Consider the following 24135-nt stretch of genomic DNA (forward strand, 5'->3'; position numbering starts at 1 on the left):
ACCGCTGCTTCACTAACAGGCTGGGGAGCAGTGTGGCAACACAGGACTGTACGTGGTTCCCCCACTGGAGGAAAGAGCACACCAACATGCTAGAACATCAGACAGTTTACCTCGCTCTGAAACACTTTCTGGCTGTTCTCAAACACAAACATGTCTTGATGCGATCAGAGGTAGGTCTGTACAGTCCCTACAGGTGGCCCAACATCTCCTGACATGGGCCCTACCACAACTGGCAAACCTACGAGACATCCATCTGCCAGGCAAGGGGAACGAGGTGGCGTATTTCTTGTTGGGACAGAAACCGCCCCCGGGGGAATGGAGATTTCACCCACAATTAGTGAAGATGATATGGCAGCAGTTCAGAACAGCAGATATGTACCTGTTCGCCTCAGAGCAAACATCCCACTGCTCACTCTGGTTCTCTCTGGCAGAGACAAACAGCCCTCTGGGCATGGATGCCTTAGCGCACACATGGCCAGAGGGCCTGCTGTATGCTTTCCCTCTGACTACCCTTGATCTTAGAAACCCTGCACAGGCCCTGGTTTCCAACCCCCCTCAGTCTTCTGGAGGGAGAGCCATGTCTTGCTCCGTACCTGTCATACTGAGCTTCCTTCAGTCACTATTGGACACAGGTCGCTCTAATTTTACCTTGAAGGTGAATGTCTCAGTCATACCAGCAAACCATTTACGCATCGATGGTAAAGCGACGGGTCCACGGCCTCATCGGCAAATTCTTACAAGGTGTTTTTCCTGGGCTTCAGTGGGAAATCAAAAGGCCTTGTATTGTCCAAGCAGAGGCTTTCACATTGGATTGTTAATGTCCCCTGCATGTTCTCAAGATTTTACAAGGTCAACGTCGCATCCTGCCAAACAATGGGGTCTACCATTCTCCCAGTGGCATCGGCGCATTAATCAGAGGTTAGTGGTTCTATTCCACGAGACCTTGTTGGTATGAGTCATCCATACTTTCAACTGTACTGATGGTCTGAAAGGTATGAAATAGAACGGAAAGTTACGAATGTAACTATGTTTCAACGAATACCTGGAAGACCATCAGTACTTTCCTGTTGCGCTGAGTCTTATTGATGTATGGTTTTATATGAAACGCAGAGGCACATCCTCCCAAACTGTCACATCACCGGTATGATTTTGTTGTTATTATTACTCAACCTTGTGCACTCTGGCCAACAGCCTGCAGATGCAGTGTGGGTATAGCCTACATGATGAGATTATTATTGGCAAAAGAGCAAGATAATTTTTATTTGTCAAATGGCAGCCAAGCATTGATCATCATATTACCAGAATAAGAGTTTAAGACCCTCAATATTTATTGGAAAGGAGCATCAAGCTCATCACCGTGTACTTTCACCACACTGTGAAGTTCATTATAATTTATTACTGAGTCGTAGTGGGAGGACCACACAGCATATCATCACCTGGCCACAAGTTTACTTCGATATGATGGTTAGGCTATATATGTGCATCGGGGGCGGTTCCACTGCTATTTCTTGCATAATTTATTTTACTGACACAAAAAGATCCCTCCATGTTGAACTAAATAATGATCTATCGGCATTTATAAAATTGTAGCAACACTTCCAGTTTCTATCACAGCTGTCATGATTGTTTTTATATATGGTACTCGGATGGAAATATGTTTAGTCTCTCAAACTGCCCTTCTATGCCGTGTTCTTCTGACTCTCAAACTCATCAGAGTGCTGCCAGCCAATGGTCATATTTTTAAGAATCATATTATATATACTTTTACCAGTTGAATATAGACACAAATCTAATTCTTTTTGGAAATAAAATAAACGTAAATATTTTATTAAAATATGCAAATTAGGAAATATGTCATTAAATATGTGCATATTTGCGTATTGCGCAAATCCATTTTCCTGGACACTATTGAAGCCAGTCAAAATATTTTGGTTTCGGACTTCTCCAGAGCAGATTGTGGATAAATACTTTTTTTCATCCTTCTATTTGTAAAATAGTTAAAGACATGCTTGTAAAATGCATTATTGGCAAATTCTTCCAAAGAAAATGTTATCTAGAATAAATAATTGACAACATATCAACAATTCCATCTGGGCAAGTCTGGAGAATATATTTAAGGATAACCATACACCATTTGGTGAATGCAGATGCTTCTGAAGCTGAGAAAATGATTCAGGAAAGGGCAGTTAGACAAGTACACTGAATTTAAGCTACCAAACGCCTAGACCCAATCAACATCTCTTAAAAATAAGTTACTAAATATATTCCAGTTTGTAACATTCTCTATGAAATGGGCTTTTAAATTATGTGTCATTTAATGTAGTGAGCTTTGAAATGATGGAAAATTGATGACGGTAGTATGATGAACTAAAGAAAGTATATACATTTTCATCAAGTTTAAAAAAAAAAATTATGTTTACTTTTTGAAAATACTAATATTGATGGACCAAAATACCAAAAAAATCTCAAAATTGGTAGGTAGGTAGATGCAAAAATGTAATTTCAGCCTGTGGTGCTGGCCTTAAATATAATTAGTTTCAGAAATATGGACACATCAGTCTTGTATAATTTGTTTAACTGCCAGTCAGGCAACAAACCATTGTGTCAACAACAGTCAGATTTAAGAGACTTTCTTTATTTTCACCCTTCAAGACAAAAATATTCATGACAAAATAACTTTCCTTTCAGATATATTAGCATTTTGCCTCTACAGCGTTTATATACAATATCTGCATTGAAATTCATAGTGGTATGAATATAAAGAGATTTTTCATTACATTTCATCAAAAATTAAGACTATACCAGCATAGTCAATATCAAAAATCACCTTCCATATAGTTCCAGGATAAAAACAAAAAGTATTTAAAAAATAATACTGACATTATAACACATTTCAAAGAACTGGATGGTACACACAGTAAACAACCCTATCCATTTAGCCTATAGGCTGTAGTGTAGAGGCATTGCTGCTTAATTCAAGTTTGTTTATGTGTAAGAAATATAAAAATGGACCAAAGTCATGCATTACACACAGCTGAATACAAAAAAAAACTAAACATTTTGCGATGTAAATAATATGCTTATATTCCTATAATGAGTCAGGTACATTGAACAAATTAATCAAGCTGATCTGAGCACACAAAGAAAACGTTATAATGCTTAAAGGCTCCTGACATCTATCTAGAACACGGGATGAGAAACTGTTAAGTGCTTGGATTCATCTACAGTTAACGTTGAACAGCAACGCTTAAAAACGATGTCGTGCGGTAATTTAAGAGAGGACAAGTCCAGCAAATCCTCATAAAGCGAGTACAGGCTACATCACAAAACGTTATCGAAACAAAAGGATTGATTTGATAACAGAATACGCATCTCACACATTTGTAACATACAACATTCTCCAACAAAATACGCTTCCCAATTGGTGAAAAGCATCAACATCTTCTGTCAAATAAGTAATACGTGAACATCATCTAAGAATCCACAGATGTTTATAGCACAGGTGACAACAATTCTTGAGAGCATCTCCCTATGCTTTCAGAGGCAACATTTCTAGGCATCTCCCATATACTATAGTGCATGTTGACAAAAGTGGTTTTACCAGTAAAATGAGCGGAGTAATTTAGTGTGAGGTGGTATTGGGATTATCAGTAGAGATAATAGCTGTTGTGGGGCAATTTGGAAGAGGGCAATAGTGGTTCTCATTTGTGAAGAACATTTATGAGTTGAGGATCTGAGAGGATTAGTGAAGTCAGGTTCTGAATATGAGGGGGCTAGATTCACTGTGCAAATCTGTAATGATGTAAGGAAAGTGACTGTTGCACTCTTCAAGTATGACTTCCCAGACATCTCATCCCTCCGTGGGCTACCTGAAAGAGTGTCTGAAATGCACACTCCTCCGCTTCAGCTTCTCTGGGTTGTGTGAGGCCATGTGAGAAAACTCTCGGAAGATATCCAGGTAAGTAGTGTCTCCTGAAAAAAAGGATAGCAATGTAACAGAACATTATCATCAAGAATTGCATTCAATCGATCTGGTAAATAACAGTAGGCCTACCGTACAATAATGTTGAATTTGAGTATTAAAAAAAACATCGATTGTTCAAAACCTGAAATGATTTTCAAAAATGACAGAGCCTCTAATCTCGATAAATCAACAGAGGAACAAAACCACAGTCTAGGGACCAAGACGCTCGGCTTTACTCGATTTCTAAATTCTCAAGCTTCAGTTTTCTGGTGACCATGGTTACAGCCAGTCGAACTCCTTTCGACCTCGTGAGAAATTCTCAGCTTGACTAATTAAAAATAACATTCCAGTCTCTTCCTGTGTGTGTGTCTATGATCAATGGCTCATACGAGAGAAGACGTCCTCCCGAGTTATGACATCGGCCAGTATTGAAATCTGACATGATAGATGTTTTCGCGATCTAAAAGTCATATTCCTATTAACTTCCCAGTGTAGTGAGAGCGGCTTTGTCACGACGCTACGTCATATCAGCCAGATTTCTGCCTACTTGAACGCCAATAACTCAGATACACATGAAAACATGAAATGACCCCGGGAATCAATAGAACATCACTCAGAGATGCACCAAAACAATTAAACATTCAAAATGGGTGAACCTTTTCTTTAAGCAGCACACCACCTACAGGTGAGAAATTGAAAACAAAGCCATGAAACGGTTTTGTAAATCACTAATGTTATAGGGGCAAACTGAATTCATCATAGAACTCATTTGAATCCATACTTGAGTTAAATGTCAGAGGACAACGTTTCTAATCTCTGAAAATGTGTGACTAATAGGTACAGTGCCAGTTCAGGTTAATGCGGTTAGTTGTAGTGACAGAGGGAAAGTGTTATAACAGTGATATATAAAAGAACAGAATAAATGAAGCAAGAAGCAGTGGGAGAAGTCAGGCTTTGAATCACATCTTTCATTTATTTTCAGTATTTTCTCATTTTAGAAGATATTAGGAAAAGGGAAATAACATAAAACGGTAGCAGTAGTGTAACTTGCACAAAGATATCCAGAGACACGTGTTCTCTAACCATATACAAAGAAAATGTACAGATTTAAAAGTCAGAAACACAAAAATGAAAATACAGAAGATAGAAGCAAGCAGTTTTAAGTGTTAATAGTTTTTAGCATATTTACAGCAGAACAGTCACCTAGTCAACCAATAGTTTAAACAATCCACTGACTCAAACACTGTACAACATGTAAACCTTTAGTGGCTTGATGCAAATCGTCGGCATTGTTTAGTCATAACATTGTTTCCCAGATATTTCACAAGAGTCACTACTCTTGGTCTCGTCTTCTTTTCTACTCATTACTTTCTCCTCAAATGACTTGAACTTTGTGTGGTCTTTGGCTTGAAGTAAACTCAAGCAACACAAACGCAATGCCAAACATAAGTTGTTACTAGCGAGTAAAACTAATTACATTTCCTGTTTAAGATGATTTCAAAAATGGTAGTAAGCAACTGCACAGTATCAAATTAAACCTGGGCACTGTGGTCACCCTCTCGCTATGTACATACGGCATGTATAGTGTGTACACGGGCAGTGCTTACAGAGAAGGGGGTATTCTGTTGGTATTCAGAGGAGCTAGAGGGAAAGCTGGCATATTTGCATGGACCAATCTTTCTCTCCCCTTCTCATAGGCCTGGGAAACTATGCCTGTATATTATGGGGTATTCTATCCAACATATCAGTTTTCAGTTTCAGTTTGATTATAGACCACAGATCTGTAATGTCTTTTTATGTACAGTTCTCATGATTTGGCAGCACATCACGCAGTTATTTTCTTTTAACAATATATAAAATATTACCATACACAGATTAATGAAATAAACAAAACCAACATGGCTTTGAAAGACCTGGGCACCGGCAACCCATGCACTATTCAACCAAGAAACCCAGAACTAATCTAATACTGTATAGCCATGATACATCAGAATACCATAATAAGTCAATATTTTCGACAAACATATACAAATACTGTACCCAATACATGTGTGTTTTCATATTATATATAAAAAAAAACGTCCATCTCATCGCAGTTTAAGGTAAATCTCGGTCATTTTCTATTATAAGATTGTGAGTTGTGGTTGTCTTTTCCAAGAAGAGAGGTGAAGAAATGACAGTGAAGGTTAACTGGCCTTGTGCGTGTGAGTGCTCAGGAAAATAAAATTGAACAAAATATATCCAGTTAAAAAAATACCATCTGCATCGTATTGATAAAATGAATACAAAAAATACAGAGTATCTGTATTTAAATTATTATTGCTCTGGGCAGTTCATCATAAATTAAGGGAGAAAACCTACACTACTAAATGAAAATACCGAAAAGTAACTAAATGAAATTCAAATCATTGTTGGTAGGAAAAGTGCATAATGTTGCTTTAAAAATCTATGAAATGATAAAATAATCCATATCATCTACACTCAATCACAGTTGTTCCTTAGCTTCATTGTTATCCTGGCTAATCACCATAATGAAATTCACAAGTACACGCCTCTTTATTTTCACACAGTGTGCGTGTACTGAAGAACCACCTCATGCCACAACACAACACAGCTGGAGCAGAACCGACAAGCTAGAACGACAACAACTTTACAGGCCTTGAAATGAAGGTCTGTTTTTATACCCTTGACAAGACTACCCGTGTGCTGCTTTGGTATTGTTACATGAGCAGGCAGAGTAGCTTGATGAAAGTATCGTGCAGCATATTGGTCTGATCTGGTCTTTGGTTCGGAGCACACTAACCTACCTTGAAAACCGCACGCAAACACCTGTCCCCTCTCCAAATGAATAAAGAGCAGCTGAATTAATCCACTTGACATGGTTATTAGTTTGTTTACATTATGATTTAAATTCACTTAGAAAGTCGATTATAAATTTGGTCCCTAACCATTTGTTGACAAATGACCTAACTCTGAACTAAATGTTGCCAGTCCAAGTCAACAGTACAGTTTTGACATCATGATAAGAGTTAATGATACTGACATCCTATGCCGTTGATAAGGAATAGTAGTTGGCATATTCTGGTCTGGCCTCGTTTGAACAATGTTAGTCTGCAGCACTGGGTGAAACAGTTTTTTAAAGAGAAGAACCATAAAGCTGGGAGGGACAGCAGCGTGTAGGGAATCTGGTAGAGAAATGTGTGTTTTGGACTACGTTCCTTCCTGCACAAGATTCCCGACAGGCCTGTCCCGCCACAGTCCTGGTATGCTATTGGCTTCCCCTCCAACCATGACCAGAAAGGGAAAGACTGAACTGGACCAGGAAGTGTGACTGACTTCTAGCACTCAGCTATGTTGAGACAGATAAACTCTTGTATGCATTTCTTATACTGCTGTTCAGTGGGGCTGCTGGTGGGGTATTGACCTGGCTGGCCGAACGGTCCCTCCGACTCCCGCATCTCCTCGTTCATCCTGGCCAGACGCAACCTTGGGGGAAAAAAGGGAGGTGGGAGAGAGAAGGAAAGAGGGAGGGATGGAACACAACATGTCAGATGGATCCACTCATACTAGCCAGAAGTGAGGAGCTACAGTCGTCTAGCAAGTTAACCCCCGGTCATAACATGTATTTCAAAGGATTGTGTGAGGCTGAGTAAGTTGAGGGACAAGGGTGTTGTGTCCCACTGAAACTCACAAGGTGACGATGTCTGCGTTGGCTGCCTGCACAGCGATACTCAGAGGGTCCTGGCCATCCTCGTCCCCGTCGTTCTGCGTGGCTCCTCTCTTCAGGAACAAACACACCTGCCTGTAGAGGGCAGCATGGAGACGGATCAGACGGGAACATGTACTGAACACTCCCACATTTGAATCAGCATAAACAGAACTGGACCCTGCAGCTTCGTCCCTTATGCCATTTAGCCCGAGGAACAATAAGAATGTAAAAAAAAAAAAGAACCGAACAATAATCTGCCTTGCAAGCTACATCATTGTCCATGAAAACTATTCTTTAAAAGTGTTCACTAGTGACTCAAAAAGAACATTGACGATAGTAAGGAAAGAAACAGGGAACGTGTTATGCCTTGGCACTACTCACCCTGTGTGTCCCAGATATGTGGCGTGGTGCAGTGGCCCCCTCCCCTTTGCGTCTCTTTGGTTGACGTCAGCTGCATTCTGGAGCAGGAACTCACAGGCTATCAAAGAGCCCTGGAATGGAACACACACACACGTTGTGAGGCTCTCTCCATATGGCCAAATAAAGCACAGATAAAATGTGACAGAATATTGTGGTCAGTAAAAAAGCACAAGCTGACGCACACCCAAAAATGTATTAAACTGTATTAAAATAATTACAGAAAGTCGCACACTCTAAATATGCTCCCAGTACGTTGTGCATATTTAGAATATTGTGATCATGCATAGACACCCTGTATGGATAGATGCACACATTCATGTATGTTGCAGTGCTGTCAGTTGAGGCCACTGAAGAAGAACATTTCAGCAAGATGCCTCCAGCGCTATTCATCTCGAACGACAAGGACTGCCTTTGCCAGTGTACTAAGAACAAGCCTGCCTGTTATTACAATGGCTCACCCCAATCACAGCCTGTATGAGTGGGCTCTTGCCATCATCCTCGTCGTTGACGGAGTTGACCTCAGCCCCGTGGGCCAGCGCCTCGGCCATGACGGGCAGGTTGCGTGCCTGGGAGGCCTTGTAGAGCAGCGCCCCAGGGTGGAGCTCACGCCTATCCTCTGGGTCCGACTGGGTCTCAGGCTCCGGCTCCATCTCGGCCTCTCCGCTAGAGTCCTCTGACACCTCACGCTCTGCAGAGAGACAGAAACAGCAGAGTTACAAAACCAGAACAACCACCACGACAACTAGGATTCAATGCAACTTTATTTATCCCCTCAAGGGCAATTAAGGATGATTGAGATCAATTGCCAGGGTTTCTGAAAATGGCATTTCAAAACGATGGCTGAACATATATGTTGCACATTTTTTTCCCATTCCATCAGTTACCCGTAACGTGTTTCTCTTACCCTCCTCTGTGACACTGTCCACCACTGAGCCGAACACTAGGATGTCTGTGCTGCCGTCTGTACTGCCCCCCAGGCCACTGTCACTGCTCAGACCTGCAGGGCCAATTGGAGCCAAGCCATGGTCACGTTAGTGTTGCTTCTAGTTATTTCACTTTACACACACACCACATAAAGGATTCAAGTATCTCTGTGGTTTAGGGTGTAGTGTTTGTATATTAGACGGGTAGGTAACTTACTACGAGGCCCAGATCCCGTGTCGAAGTAAGAGAAGAGGTTGTCCAGCTCATCTGGACAAAACAGTGACTCTCGCCGGAACTTCCTCTCTAGAGCTGAAGCCGCTGTTAAGCACAAGGAGGGAATGTGTAAATGTTAAATGTCTTATGTACTGGGTTGTCATTGTCAACTGATGCTTTAGCACAATGGGGAATAACGAATACAAAGATAAATAAGGTATCCTTTCTCTAGTGGCAGGAGAGCAATTAGAGTACCCGAGGAGAGGGTGGCAGGGGAGGCGCTACCAAGCTCCTGGCGATATTTTCGTCGAGTCTTGGGCACTGTGGTGGCACTGTTGTGTCTCCGGCACTTCTTCACACTCCACCGGCGCGCTGACTTTCGCCCGCCGTTCACCAGCACCTCGGTGGCCCCCAACTTCTTCAGGAACTTCTTCTCCACGTACTTAGATTTGATCCACGCCTCCTTCTCTTGCCTGCAGAAGATAGCATGGAATATTGATTCATCACAATGACCCTAGCATCTAACCATCAAATATACACAGTTGCTCAGAGGACATTCCCAGTCTCCACCAATTATCTGGGGGGAAATAATTGATCTAAATATTCAAGGGGGAGGGGGGGGGGGGGTAAAAATAAAATAAAAATCAGGTAGAAGCATTTGAATAGGGTGTGGCAGTTCTTACCTGGAACTTGAGGGCCCTGGTTTCTTCAGGCCCTGCTCCTCACATGCTCCCTCATAGATGTGGTTGATGACACTGTTTCCCAGCTCGCACATTAACTTGAGTAACTCAGGTTCCCATGAGTCCAACGTTAGAGAGCGCACCTTGGAGCAGTGAACCCCCAAACTCCTGCAACAGAGACCGAGGCACAACTAGTCTTAATGTGATGGCATTTGAATCCTGTATGTCTTCAAGTTCCGTGGCTAGAATTATTATTGGGTAAGAAGCATTTGAAGTTAGTGTTGCTACCAACATATTTTTTTCCCTTGCTTTGCTTATAACATTACGAAGGCAGACGTAATAGCCTCCCCTAATAAGCAACACAGGAAGCTCCATGACAGTTGAAAAGCTGCAGTAGGGGTTTCAAATCACACGGGCGTTATCCCCTTGGAAACAGAGTAGCTGCCCTCAATGTCATGCAAATCTCCGCTCCACGAACAAAACCTTTTGGTATCCAGGCAACTGCTGCGCTGCATGCCAAAAATAAAAACTGCGTGAGATAGTGTCTCTGTATCCCTCCGCCACGCTAATGGGAAACCTCATGTGATCTCACCTCAGCACTGTGAGAAGACAGGCTCTGAGAGAAACAGATCATGAATATTCAGCAGATGGTCCAGAGGAGGTGGGGATTACATAAGCGTTGATAATTGCTGCATCTCTGCAGTAAACCGTAAATGGAGGAAAACTTTCCCCATCTCGCCTCATGCTTGACAAATAACCTAGCGGGGTACAGCTATGATGAATGCCGTTCTGGAGTCAACAGAGCCACAGTATTAAGGACAGACAGGTATTAGACAGGAATCTCCGGCTTGCTTTGGTCCGGTTAGTCAACAATTGCGTACTTTCACCATTAAAGGGATGCCATTATATTCAGAGTGTCTCAGTGCTGTGGCGCTTATCGTCTAACTCCCATCCTGTCTACTCACTCAATGAGCTCTCCCAATCAAACACAGCGTGATCCCATAAGTAGAGTTAAGCAGCCTAGCCGCATAGTAAACCCAGAACGTGCCCTATACTAGCAGATGACAAGGTAAGGCTAAGGCACCCTTTTGGTCATTGGGACTCTTTCATATTCTCAGAGCCAAGAGACCAGCACATGGTAAGAAACATGGTCTGAAACAGTCACAAGTGACCCCTTAAAATGACCCCTCGCCCTACGCTACAATCTGCTGCTACTACATTACATCCATTGATCTACAACCAAAAGGAGCTTAGGTCTAGAGTAGACCATACAACAGTATGCGTGGCCAGTGTAGTATGCCTTTATGTAGTCGCTCTCAGCAGGCCAAGCTAGCTATACTAAACTTATACTAGCTAAAACAGAGCTATACTTTTTGAGCTAATATATTTAGAATATAACTCATAAGACTATAGCTTTTATTATGCTCTATATAAACTGAGGTGACTCAGATGTCTCCAGTCCATCCAGACACAGTGCCTGTGGATGCCAGAGCAGGATGCCCTGGCCTCTATACAAACTGACATTACCTGTGGATGCCGGAGCACTCGATGCAAAGCAGGATGCCCAGGTTGATGGAGGCCCAGCGCGGGTCAGCCTGGCCACAGTCACAGCAATACTCGTTGCCCGGGAGACACTGGATGCGGTGCAGAATACTCTCCCCCCTCACGCTACGCTCCCGAGGCTCACTGGCCGAGTCGATACTGCTGACAGACGGCGAGGCGGTCCTGTCCAGGCGCTAGTGGTGAGACGAGACACGCGCACATGGCAAAAAGCGCATAACAGAGGCATGCAATCATTCTCTTGAGGCATGAGACTCTTGATTTTAGATAGCTCACAAATGACTATCACTTCATGCAAGCATATAAGCTTATAAATGACGTGTCGTGGTGAGAAAGTGAAGAGAATATCATTGTTTGTTTGACAGTTATGTTTACGATAGATGGACCAACTGACCTCGACATAATGGTAGTCTGGGCTCTCCCTGTATGCCGAGGCAATGCTGGCCTGCACTGCTTGGATCCAGGCTAGCCGAAGCTTGTCCGACTCCGCTTGGAGCATACAGCTCCTGTAGAATGGAAAGACAGCCCCATATTACAACACACAGTCTCTCAACAGTACAAAACGATAGCCCCTTGGCCCTCTTAGAAGGAGGCGAATGATTTAGAAGAAATCTTATTGGACATTTTCTTAAAATGTCACCTCAAGGGATTTAAATAAATTGAATGCATGTGTAAGACAAATCCCTTGGAACAAATGTGAATTGAGTTTACAGCTCATTCCTTAATAGAAGGGCACGAAGAAGAACATACTTGGTGGGGGAGACAACCTCGAAGCAGAACCTCCTCTCGATGTCCTCACAGGGCTTGACAGAGCAAAGCCGGAGGTCCTCCACCACCACCGTCAGGGAATCCTATTGGTCAGTAACAGTGAAAAAGGCCCGGTCAGTCAAATCAGTTCAATTATTCATCACACCAACATTATGTCCAATGTGTCCTGGAGTAAAGTAAGACATGTCGTTTGGATTCCCAAGTTGAGCACCTTTCCCCTTTTGAGCCAATGTGCATATGAGTACACTGACGCTCACATTCTATATCCCACTATGGATTCATGCGAGGGTCGATGTAAGGCCGTAGGATGGGGTTAACACACACAGCCATCCATCGCAGTCTTTGGACAGGACTCTTGAGGAGTATCCTGTAACGGTCCTCTGCCCTAATGCAGTCAGTGTTAAATGAGGGAGGGTTGCGTTTCGCCGATGTAGATCACTGTGACTTTCAGAGCAGCTCTATACCCCATTAAAGTTGCACTCAACCCCACCCCCCACCCCCCCCAGGGACCTATAAAGATGATAGGTGGTGGTTATGTGGACTAGCCTTCAGCTTCTTCTGATAGACCAGCTGACTGTTCTGGATGGAAAACCACCGCCTGAAAAACAAGAAATGAATAACAGATGTATGTTAAATGGATATGTTTCTACAGACAGTATATATTATAGATCTCCACTATGTCCTGCGATGGGGGTCTCTCTCTAACCAAGGTAACTCAATGCTAGCAAGTATGGCCATTGGTTTCCTAGTAAATAGACGGTATTTCTTTAGTTCCCTATGGTATGTCTTGATATCCTATACAATATCCACAAAACATACCATTGCCACGGTAGAGACCAAATCAACAGGATTACTGTCATACTGCATATATAGATTTGAAGCCAGAGTGTGGCTGGTTTAGTGATGGCTACTCGTCAGTCATCTAGTTACCGGTTCCAGGTCTTGAAAGCATTGCTGGCCCTCTTGAACAGGTACCCCTCCATCACCACGCCATTGGGAGCGTCCACGTTGAACAACTCCACCTTTGAGTCGTCATACGAGAAGTCCTGTCAGAGTTGAGAGAGACAAAAAAGGGGACCCCAAGTTAACCCTGTGGCCACTCAACATAGGAACAAATGAGGGTATTTCACTGATCAGTGAGGGAACGCATTTGAGAGGGACAGTGACTGAAGCAGTGGTTCTCAAACTCCTCCTCTGGGACCCTAGCCGCTCCATGTATTTGATCGATTCCAGAGCTGGTACGCCTGATTCAATTAGTCAACTATTCAACAATCCCTTTATAAAAGGGGAATCCGGTGACATAGTTCAGGGCTACAACAAGATTGTGAAAAGTCTAGGGGGTCCAAAGGAGAGGTTTGAGAACCACTAAAATGGAGTCTCTTCTGCGCTTTGTTGAACTATGACATCACATAAGATCAGGATGTGATATAAGCCCTCCATGAAAGATGCATAAAGTTGTGCAGTCATGTTAACACAATTCACGTGTGTGCGCATGTGATGGGAAAAGTGTGCCGTGCATCCTCACAGAGCGATTCACTGTGCCCTTTAGGAACTCCCATCTGAGATGTTCACTCTGACGCAAATGGTTGTGTAAGCATCTTCTGGCTGAAGAGAATTACTACCCCCCTACCCTTTTCACAGATTCTTCATTTACACCAACTACACACTGAAAGGCAGCTACTTGAGGTTCAGTGTCCTAGTGCAGTCCGTCGGCTCAAGTCTCAGCGGAATCATGAATCGTTGTGCCAAGTCAGACAGTCATTTGGTTTAATTTAGAAAGTAGTAGCTAGGATGTGCATCCTTCTTGAAATAAAGGCATGTCTCACAACACAACATGTACAAAACCGTTACCATGCCTTCAACAGAAATATAGAAACATTTTAGTGCTTGTGCTTAGTCTGGCCCATTAACCGCATTACATCACAGTGGTAAAGCTTCCTCTGCCAAGACACAATTGTCTCATTAATGAATAGTCTTGATGAAAGAGCTCTCACAGAAGGAACATGGAGGTCCACTGTGAGACAATTTTTTTATACCTTTATTTAACTAGGCAAGTCAGTTAAGAACAAATTCTTATTTTCAATGACAGCCAAGGAACAGTGGGTTAACTGTCTGTTCAGGGGCAGAACGACAGATTTGTACCTTGTCAGGTCAGGGATTTGAACTTGCAACCTTTCGGTTACTAGTCCAATGCTCTAACCACTAGGCTACCCTGCCGCCCCAATGTTAAAGAAAGAATCAAGTATTAGGAAAGAATAAGAAAGAATAGGTATTAGATTAGAATCATTTGATGTCCTGAATCTTTGCCTGTGACACTCACCCATGGACAGGTGAATAGGTACAGAACATTGATCTAGCTTCAGTTTGGGTTCTTTTTCATGACAAATACACAAACAACCTATTGAACACAATCTTCCCATCGTGGTCAAGTTCCATCTGAATAAATTAGTTCTCTAATGAAAGGCAATAAAAACGGTGATGGTTTGACGACTCTGTCCAATCTGTCATTTCTTTCTTTTAGGACGATTCAGAATAGCTCCATAGCTGACCTAGATAAACGAACGCCAGTGACGGTGCACACAGTCAGATCCCATCCGACACTGTGATCAGTTGAGTTTCATAACGGGGTATTAGCAGCACTGAGCAGGGCAGCACGCCATTAACTACTAGTCACTCCATGTTTGAATGATACAACTACTACTTTTTTTTAAATCACTCATTTTGACGTGCACAAATATGCGTTGTGCAATTTGTTGTTACAGTCTGATCTTACAATGTGTTGCTGTTGACCATAAACTAGGCTATTTCTAAATATGCTGTTCAATACTCCATGACACAAATTAAAAAGTCATTTTTTTGTGTCATAAAAATATATCCGTATTCAAATTATGAGTCTCCTCTCTTCTCAAAAGGTCAACTCTCCATAAAGCAACATAATGCAAATGCAATCAAAACAATACAAAGTAGAAGTGAAATAAAATGATTAACAGACTACAAAATAAAGCTCAACCCACCAGAGTGTGGTCCAACCGTCCAAATATCTTCATTTTCAAACGTTTTAAATTATCCAGCATTGGACATGTAAATAGGCAAACCAAAATATAACAGAAAATGTAGGAACTCTAATCAAATGCTCAGTGAGTAGGCATCGCTGTCGAGCTGCAAATGAAATGTCCGTTAAGTCCTCTGATCGCTGAACAATTCTGGGACTGTTAGTACCGCATCGTGAATAACTACCCTACACAGACATGTGCGCGCTCCACAATAGCACCTGCCTGCTGCCGTCACTGTGTGGGTCTTTGGATTAGATCTTATTATCATACAGCTGCCAGTTTATTCGCGGAACGTCGAACTTCCAAATCAGAGTTGCCTTCAGTCGCTCTAGACCCAAAGACGTGCAGTTTGTTAAAATGACACCAGAATCCAGGCTGTGCTGGTTGGACACTTTTACGACTCCTCAACACTCGGACACCGTGAGTGTTCTGCAGCGCGCAATAAATGGAGCCCGGCCCGCGTCCCTATGATTCCATCTGGCAACCAGCCCAGTTAATCAAGCAATCACCACTGAGAAGCTGAGACTTTGCCATCGACCCGAACAAAGAGTAAACTAACTAAATTGCAAGCCACTACAGAAAACATGTCAGTAGCAGCACATTTACCATATAGTGTAGTCTACACAAATATGCACTTATCAATTAGTCCAGTACCCTTCGAGAACGTTTGTCCTTACCATAAACATAATGCCTTTAGAGTAACCCAACACATGTTATGAAAAAGGGAAGCAAATATTTCCTGTATGCAAGCTAACCGAACAATAAAGGCCATTCATTATTCATGATCTGGCATCATGCAGAGGGGAAATGACTGGCAGTTCAATAATTCAACAAGAATAGAAGCAGAGCATCTTGTTAGCAATGTAGTCAGGTGGGCCACCGTGTTAAAAAAAAAAAAACAAGAGACAACAAATGGTTCACAATAAAGGCTACTTTAACTTCCTTTTTATTTATTTATTTACTGTTAGAGCTTTGTTGTGTCCCCGTAAACTTAAACGTAGGTTATATGAGCTGATCCTTGTCCCGGATGCCGGCAGCAGCGGCGCTGTGCCAGATGAGGGGGATTGGGAGCTGTGGAATGTGAAAGGACATCCAAGGGGCAACAGCAGCCTGTGAGATAGTCAGACATAGAGTTGTGTATCATGGCTCTGGTCAGACATATTACACCAATTAGTAGGTGCAGATAACTCAAAAGGAATCTAACTATTTACTGGTGCAATCCCATCTGTGCTTTATTTGATAAGTCAATTATTGAAAGGAGACTAGAATGGATGATGCATGGATGTTGGATGCAGGTGAAAACCGTTAATTCCAGCAGCCATGTTCCACAGAGGACAGAGGTCAGAGGTTACTGACTACAGAGCTGTGGAGGGCTTATGACAATGTTTTGCTCTCCATTCAAAGAAGTTATAGGGCAAACTAACAACATATTTATGTAACTTTGAGAAGGAACCCCTCAACACTCTCCAATATCAAAGCCCCGGGTCTCCATCGGTCAGAGCAAAGCAACGTGGGTGTCCGACTCTCCACAGACTTTCCTCTGGACCGACAACAAGGCCCACTATTGATATACTCTGCCATTACCCCTCCCTTGGATATTGGATAGAGAGAGACTCTGCCTGACTGAAATGTGACTGTGTAAGATATTAAGATCTCATTCTCATCATGAGCATCTCAGGATCCCTTGGTTAAGTATGTGCTAAGTTCCCTTGGAAAACCCCTCTCTGATATTGTTCCAAATACGACTTCAGGGGAGAGAATTTCAGGACTATCAAGGAGTGGCAGTTAGTGGCTGAAGGGGTAATAAAAATGTGCCCTTTAGCCTCCTGAGTGTGTTCTTGCCCTAAGCCATTTGAGACAGTTTACACAGAAATAAGTTGCCACTTTTTTACAACGGTTACTTATTCATGTCCATGTACTCATTCACCTCAGCAGTACATATGCCATTTAACGGTCCAGTCGCAACAGCAATCACAGCGCTGTGTGTGGCCTACATCATGCAGCTGATAAACAATACACACAGATACTACAAGACAGAGATTTTGATCAGGATCAGCAGAGGCGCATGTCAAATGAGGCAAGAACACGCTAAAGTCGACTACACTAAACTAAACTGGACTGGGGAGGAACGTCCTGATATCTCATCCACCTGGTAAAGGGAAAGGGGGGATACCTAGTCAGTTGTACAACTGAAGGCATTCAAACTGAAATGTGTCTTCCGCATTTTACCCAACCCCTCTGAGACACATATGCCCCCTCACTCTTTGCCACATGGGCCCTGGCCAGGACAGGACAGTTGGTGGCACTGATTAGCCATTCTGTCTGCAGTGACATACTACACCACTATTGTCTGCAGCCAGCAAGGATCCTCTTGTCCCCTCATACCCAAGGTGTCATCTACCACTGACTAACCTGGCACCTTGCCTTACCAGCCCTAGCCTCAGCCCCACCCACACAACACAACAGCCTGTCTGACCTAATCCGGAGCCCCACCTGGTTTATTTAGCTCTCCCTTCGCTGTTGCCATGAGAAACAGTTACCATGTAACCGAGCCCATCTTGAGTGCGTGGACACTGTACAACACTGGTGAAAAAGAACTCCCACATTCTCATTCCTCTAACCACGACCTTTACAGACAAATTAGCCGATTAAATCTTTGAAATCGCAATCCTGCAATATACTGCTAATGCTGGTAAAAGCCTCAATTATAAACGAGATTGTGTATAGAAACCTCAGGACTCCTGAAATCTTGAATATTAAAGTACTGAAAAGTTTTTTTAAATGATCAAAATGTATATATATATATTTTTTTTATCAGCCTAATTCATTAACAAGCTGTGTGCTAGAGGAACAGTAGTCCAGAATGTTGTGAACGGTACCGTATTAGTGTTGAGCTGGAGAGATCAAACGTGGTCGAGGACAGAATTCCTCTATTAAACCCAGTGTTAGAAATGAATAAGACCTCTCAGGGGGTTGACATTTACAGGCTTTCTCTGCTCTGTTTACCAGAGAGCTCCGGTCACACTTGGTGGCAGCACTTTATTCTCATCTCTCTGCTGGTAATGTCAGGGATGCCCCATTGTCCCATGTACCTTTACACAAGGGTTATTGCTCATGTCCAGATGTGATGAGAAGGACCATCAAATCCCTGTGATATTTAACCAGCTCAGAGCGGAGTATGACTTCAGGGAGGGGAGGGGAACACAAAATGGTGCCCGTTGTAATAAGGCCACTACTGATTTGTCAAATGCCGTAGCTGAGCTAGAAGGTGATGGTTGAAGTGGCGTGATAACAAACACATTTCCCAATTGTATGAAATTAAGAACAAATATCCATCAAAAAGTCCATCAATAAGATTCAACCTTTCTTTGCCTCTGGAATCTACAAAACATCCATAAAATCATTCGGCCGAACACTTCTGAACAGAAGAGAAGTCTCATGGGAACAGAGCCATCCACTTCAGAACTAAACGGCTGTATATGCTATACTATCCTATGCTATGCCGATAGCAGTCAGCGCTGAGGATCTGATTGCGTCATATAAATGATTCACAGAGTACAGTTGTGTGCCTCTGCAGCTCCGCACACTAGTGCTTAAGATAACTTCAAAGGGGTTGGCTAATGTTCTCCAGAGGCACTTCTGAGCTGTGCTGTACGTCTGCATCAGTCTCTCACAAGAAGCAGACAACAAGCATGTGAAGTATAAAATGTACTCACCTGCATGAGAGTCTGGTAGAGCAGATCGCAGCATGGTTAGAGAGAGAGAGAGAGAGGTCAGCATTATAACACGCAAGAGGACATAGCAGAGACCAATTGTGGGGTGATAATATAATAATCTCAACTGCTTCATTGTACCTCAGATTATAATTCTATTTATTGGCCTTCCAGCATCTCATAATCTGACTCTAGAAGACAGTGTCCCTGATATTTGAGCTCCTCTTCAAAATGACCAGCCCTATAAAAACATAGCCTACATTTGATTTGTGACCAGATGCTGACATTATGCTCACTGGCTAACATGCTCACAGACTACCACTTTCCAATGGAGTGTGTTAGTTTGACGCTTGCATGAAAAGAAAAAAAAAGATTTTCAGACATAAACAGATTTTTAAAAACTGCTAGGCCCTTATCCAATCTGCCACCTCCTGTTTCTCTGTCTGTGTCCAGACTACAGGCAGTGGCCTGGTGATAAATAGGGTGTCCAGGGCTGCCTGTCTAGCTGCCTGCATGGCTGTCTGCCTGGCTGTCTGTAGGCAGATGGACAGATGGCCACTGATCCTTCCTGAGGTAAGTAAGTATTGTTCCTGGGGCTCAGTACCCTGAGACTGGAGACTGCAGTGTCTCATTCATATGGAGATCGCGAGGACCTCAGGAAGTCCCACTCAACAAGCCAGGGATTATTCATTCACAACCAGAACAGGACTAGCCTGGTCCCAGATCTGTTTGTGCCTGCCTTGCCAACTCACGGTAATCGTCGTAGACGTTGGAGGACAGCACCAATTTCTTTTCCCTTCTAATTTCAACTCGCCCCAAATGTATCTGTGTGTTTTCTGCCAGTTTCACAGCAAACTGACAGCCCGCAGTTTACATTTGTATCAGTAAATATAGCATGGCACAGTGGACCTGTATCTGAGACCTAAATGATCAATTAAAGCACTAAAATAACATCAGAGGCATTACGTCTACACCCTAACTGTTTGTTTAAAAAAAAAAAGTGGGTTCTCTCCATTCTGTACTCCTAGGCTATGTTTACACAGGCAGCCCCGTTTCGGATATTATTCTCCACTAATGGGTGTTTTGACCAATCACATCAATTCTTTTCACATCCAATCTTTTTCGGAGCTGAACGGATTGGTCAAAAGACCAATTTGTGGGGGGAAAAATATTCGAATTGGGCCGCCTGTGTAAACGTGTACGGAACGGAGAGAACCCACATTTCAAATGTCAGCAAAAAAAAACATACAGTTCGGGCCACAAATCTCAATGATTAGCTAGCCTAGCATACACCGAATTTGCTGAACATTCTTATTTACAGTGGACAACACTGGGATTAGCCTCTTAAAAACACTTAATTCCACTTGGTTTAACGGTTAAACCAACGACTGGCCTTTCTGAGGCAGACTAATCAAACGCTGACCAGTCTCCTCCCTAATCCCCCAGTCATAACAGTAGCCAGGTGGTGAATTTAGGATTGGAGGGAGCTCTGCTGTGTTTCCTAAACCACTAGCCAAACTCCCAGCCTAGTCCCAACACAGACATGGCCAACTCACAGAAGACTATCCTCGCCCTCGTTATCCTACTCTTCCATCGTTAACAAGCACAGGAGGCTGCTGAGTGGAGAACGGCGCATAACGGAAGGGCATCAAACACCTGCAAACCATGTGCTTGATGTATTTGATCAAATAAAATAAAATTTTATTGGTCAAATACACGCGGTTCGCAGATGTTTTTGCGGGTGTGGCGAATTGCTTGTGTTTCTAGCTCCGACAGTTTAGTAATATCTAGAAAGTAATATCTGACCATTTCACAACAATACACACAATATACACAAATTTAAGTAAAGGAATGGAATTAAGAATATATAAATATATGGATGAGCAACGTCAGAGCGGCACAGACTAAGATACAGTAGAATAGGATACAGCATATACATTCTGTGTTCATTTACACGAGCCCGTTCTCCCCAATTTAAGGTGCCACCAACCTCCTGTGCTATCAAGCCATACATGCGCGGCGCATGGCAACGATAGAGAAGTCATGGCTATGGCACACACGATATGGGACCAGGCTAGCAAACTCAAGATTCCCCAGACCCCTGGGTAACTTCCAGAGGAGAAGCAGAAAGAGTGAAATGGCTGCTTGCTTTACCCTCTGCTGTACAGTGGCGTGCTTGTGTTCCATATCCCTCTTCTCCATGGCCGAGTCAATCACCAACTGATCCAACTAGAAACAAGATTCACAAAACACACATGGCGTTGATCACATAGCTGAGACTTGTGGGTAGAGAAGAGGCCAAGCAAAAGGAATGTCCACGGAAGCGCCTCGTTTTAAACAGAGGCAACGTGAAGGAATAGCCGTCAGACAGAGTGGAGCTCAGAGACGGAACTGCCACACTTTCAACTGGCAGCGTCCAAATGGGGGGCGTGCGCAAGGTCAATGTTTTGTCACGAAGCGTCTGATCGAGTCTGTCTCACTCTTCTGCATGCTGGACGTGTGACAGGATACCATGCCGTGGAAGTCTTTGACTAACACTGTTATGGTTCTACTACTACAGTATATCTGCTACATCTACCACCCAGCACAGTCAGGGATTTTCAACAGATAATGCCCCTGGTTTCACACAGTCAAATCAGAAGGCTAATGCACTGTTATGTTAACAGACGGCACAACAGCGGACAGGGCATCGGTGATGCAACTCTGCCTGGGTCGATATTTTCCATCGGAGCCAATCCAATACCAATCAGGAACCAGGGTTTAGGGCCCGGCGGAACAGCAAAGCTGTATGCTGGCCGTGGCTCTGGATGAGGGCGGTGAGGGTGATAGTGATGCTCACCTCAGCAGCCAGCTTCTTCATGTAGGGGTCAATCTCATCCAGCAGGTTGTAGCCCTGCTGAAAGAGGGAGTACTGGGCATGCATGAAGGACAGCATCTGCAGGGGAAACAGAGACAGACAGAGGAATACAAGCAATCTATTATTGGTATGTTTTTACCAACGGAGCTGTACTCCATGTTGTTGGGACTGATCGTTAAGGGCACTTACAGCATCTAGGATCTCAAACTTCTTCTTGGCTTGAAGGACGTTAATCTGCAGGACGGGAGAGAAGTGGGTGACAGTGAGTAGTAATATGGTATGTTACAAACTCCGCCAGAATCAGCCTGATCTGATACTGCCGTGCATCGAAACATCTCCCTCTTGTGGACAATAGTTACACTTCACTGATGTCAGAACAGTGACCAACCGTTTACGACACTAGAGAGCAGTGCTGCATGTGTCCTGCAGTCCTGCCTGTCTCTCAGCTTTTATGTACGTTACGAACAAAATAACATTACATCAACATGATACTGCAATGACCTTTATATGAACCAATTATGGTCATCATGTTGGCATTTAAGAAGAAAAAAACATTCATTCAGCTCATTGGCTATGTTAATGAATGATGCAAACCTAAATTAGATCTTGCGCTACATTTGAGGGGTCACTAGAATACATCTCCAGACACAACCGTGACCTTCTCTGCCTTCAGCTAATTAAAACCACACAGGGTCACAAACACACAAACTGCAAAATTAGAGCAGAGAGGACGTTAGTGCCGGGAGACATACTGCAGACAGAGGGAGCCACAGAGATCACACCACATCAATTCTCGTTTCCTAAAGACAGACATAGCTGTCTAGAGACTGAGTGGAGAGGAGACAACATGTGTGCATGCAGAGCTAAAACCATGCTGAACCACAATATGTGACTACAATTTCCTAACTGAGTACAATGCCACAGCTACTGTACCACCATCTTTAAGGGCCTGCCAGTGAAATCACTAATCCAATTGGTATTTTATTCTATTCTAGACCTCCAGAATTCAAAGGCATCTCATCTGTCTAAATTCCTGTTGTCATATATCCCTGGTTACGGGTTCTCTATCGCTGACCTGAAGCACGTAGTCGAGGGCCAGGTGTCGGAAGCACTTCCTGGTGATGCTGAGTGTACCGGTGGCCTCCTCCACCTCGTGAGGTTTGCTCCTGGGGGCCTGGGCGTTCTTCACCTGGGCTATCTCCAAGTCCTCACGCACACGGTCAAAGTGCTTCTTGGTCTCCTTGAATTTACGGACATCCCTGAGAATGAGAAATTGGGGACACTGAGATTGGGTCCTAGGAACAACAGATACTTCATGTGATTTCTATAGTTGTACCTGAGCAGATAACAGGAGTAAACGTGTCTGCTTGGTTCCCAGTCTAAAGAGTTCAGAAGAGTTTGTGCATATATTGTCACAACATTTTGGGATGCTTTTGTTTGTTTTGGACTTCGGGAAGGGTTTACGGGCACACAAAATGTCTCTCTCGAGTCTACGCCCCCTTCGTCCATGATTGGTCAACTGTAGGGGTTCTTCAATAAAATCTTTGTTGTCATTCAATGAGACACGTCTCGTTTTCATGCACATTTTTTCTTTGAGATATACTGCACCAAACATCTTAAGATGTAAGATCTTCTTGGCACAAACTTCTAAATTAATGGCAGATTTCTTGAGTTAGCTTAGATTAATTATGACTATTTTGAGGAAGTGGATACTGGCTACGGTATCCCAAAAGTGACAAAAAGTACCATTGCCGCTTTTGTCTACTTTTTCAAGCAAAGGTATTTTTAGGGAGTATGCGAACACACTCGTTGGCTAGCCGCCAGCTGAACTGAAGCATGCTGATGCCTTCTACATGGTTGAAAATGACAATACTGTTTGTGGTTGGAGGATTCAATAAGAAGAATTCAGTTTGTTTGACACATGTTCCTTATTCTCCCACCAAGATCACCCCAGTTCACCTTCCTATTGGTAGTGGGTAATAAATCCCTGAACCGTGGTTTCAGTCTACTGTCAGACTAGGGGTTTTCCCAGGAGGTTGCAGTTGAGACAACAACAAGGGCAGGGTCATGACCCCTGACCTTTCCCAGGTAAAAGGCCCTGAGCCTCAGGATAGTTTGTCTGCTTCCCGTTCTCTGACGCGGAGCACTACCTAGCTATACAGGGGAGACAGTATGAGACAATGGAAGGAAGTTGTCTTGAACTTACTCTTTCACAAAGGTGTGTAACTGCTGCTTTACAGATCTCTGGGCTTGATCGAACAGAATCTGAAACAC

General features: G+C 43.2%; 1 protein-coding gene across 3 annotated transcripts in view; it reads right to left on the minus strand.

The window, feature by feature from the left end:
* Nucleotides 1-2614: 2614 nt before the first annotated feature.
* The window catches only part of LOC109869189 (arf-GAP with coiled-coil, ANK repeat and PH domain-containing protein 3-like), a 74642-nt gene continuing 53121 nt past the window's right edge, over nt 2615-24135 (minus strand). The window contains exons 5-24 of one of the 3 annotated variants that reach the window (XM_020459140.2): nt 24068-24126; nt 22937-23120; nt 22051-22095; nt 21844-21939; nt 21159-21233; nt 19008-19019; nt 13169-13284; nt 12785-12836; nt 12221-12321; nt 11865-11976; nt 11438-11646; nt 9914-10078; nt 9486-9703; nt 9234-9335; nt 8998-9090; nt 8552-8781; nt 8055-8164; nt 7656-7766; nt 7389-7450; nt 2615-3972 (exon numbers count right to left, since the gene is read on the minus strand). In XM_020459140.2, coding sequence (XP_020314729.1) covers nt 3866-3972; nt 7389-7450; nt 7656-7766; nt 8055-8164; nt 8552-8781; nt 8998-9090; nt 9234-9335; nt 9486-9703; nt 9914-10078; nt 11438-11646; nt 11865-11976; nt 12221-12321; nt 12785-12836; nt 13169-13284; nt 19008-19019; nt 21159-21233; nt 21844-21939; nt 22051-22095; nt 22937-23120; nt 24068-24126 — 2259 coding nt within the window. In that variant the 3' untranslated portion in view covers nt 2615-3865. The other 2 variants (XM_020459139.2, XM_020459141.2) reach the window with 2 other exon arrangements.

The sequence above is a fragment of the Oncorhynchus kisutch genome, linkage group LG24 (assembly GCF_002021735.2).
Source record: "Oncorhynchus kisutch isolate 150728-3 linkage group LG24, Okis_V2, whole genome shotgun sequence".
Lineage (NCBI taxonomy): Eukaryota > Metazoa > Chordata > Actinopteri > Salmoniformes > Salmonidae > Oncorhynchus > Oncorhynchus kisutch.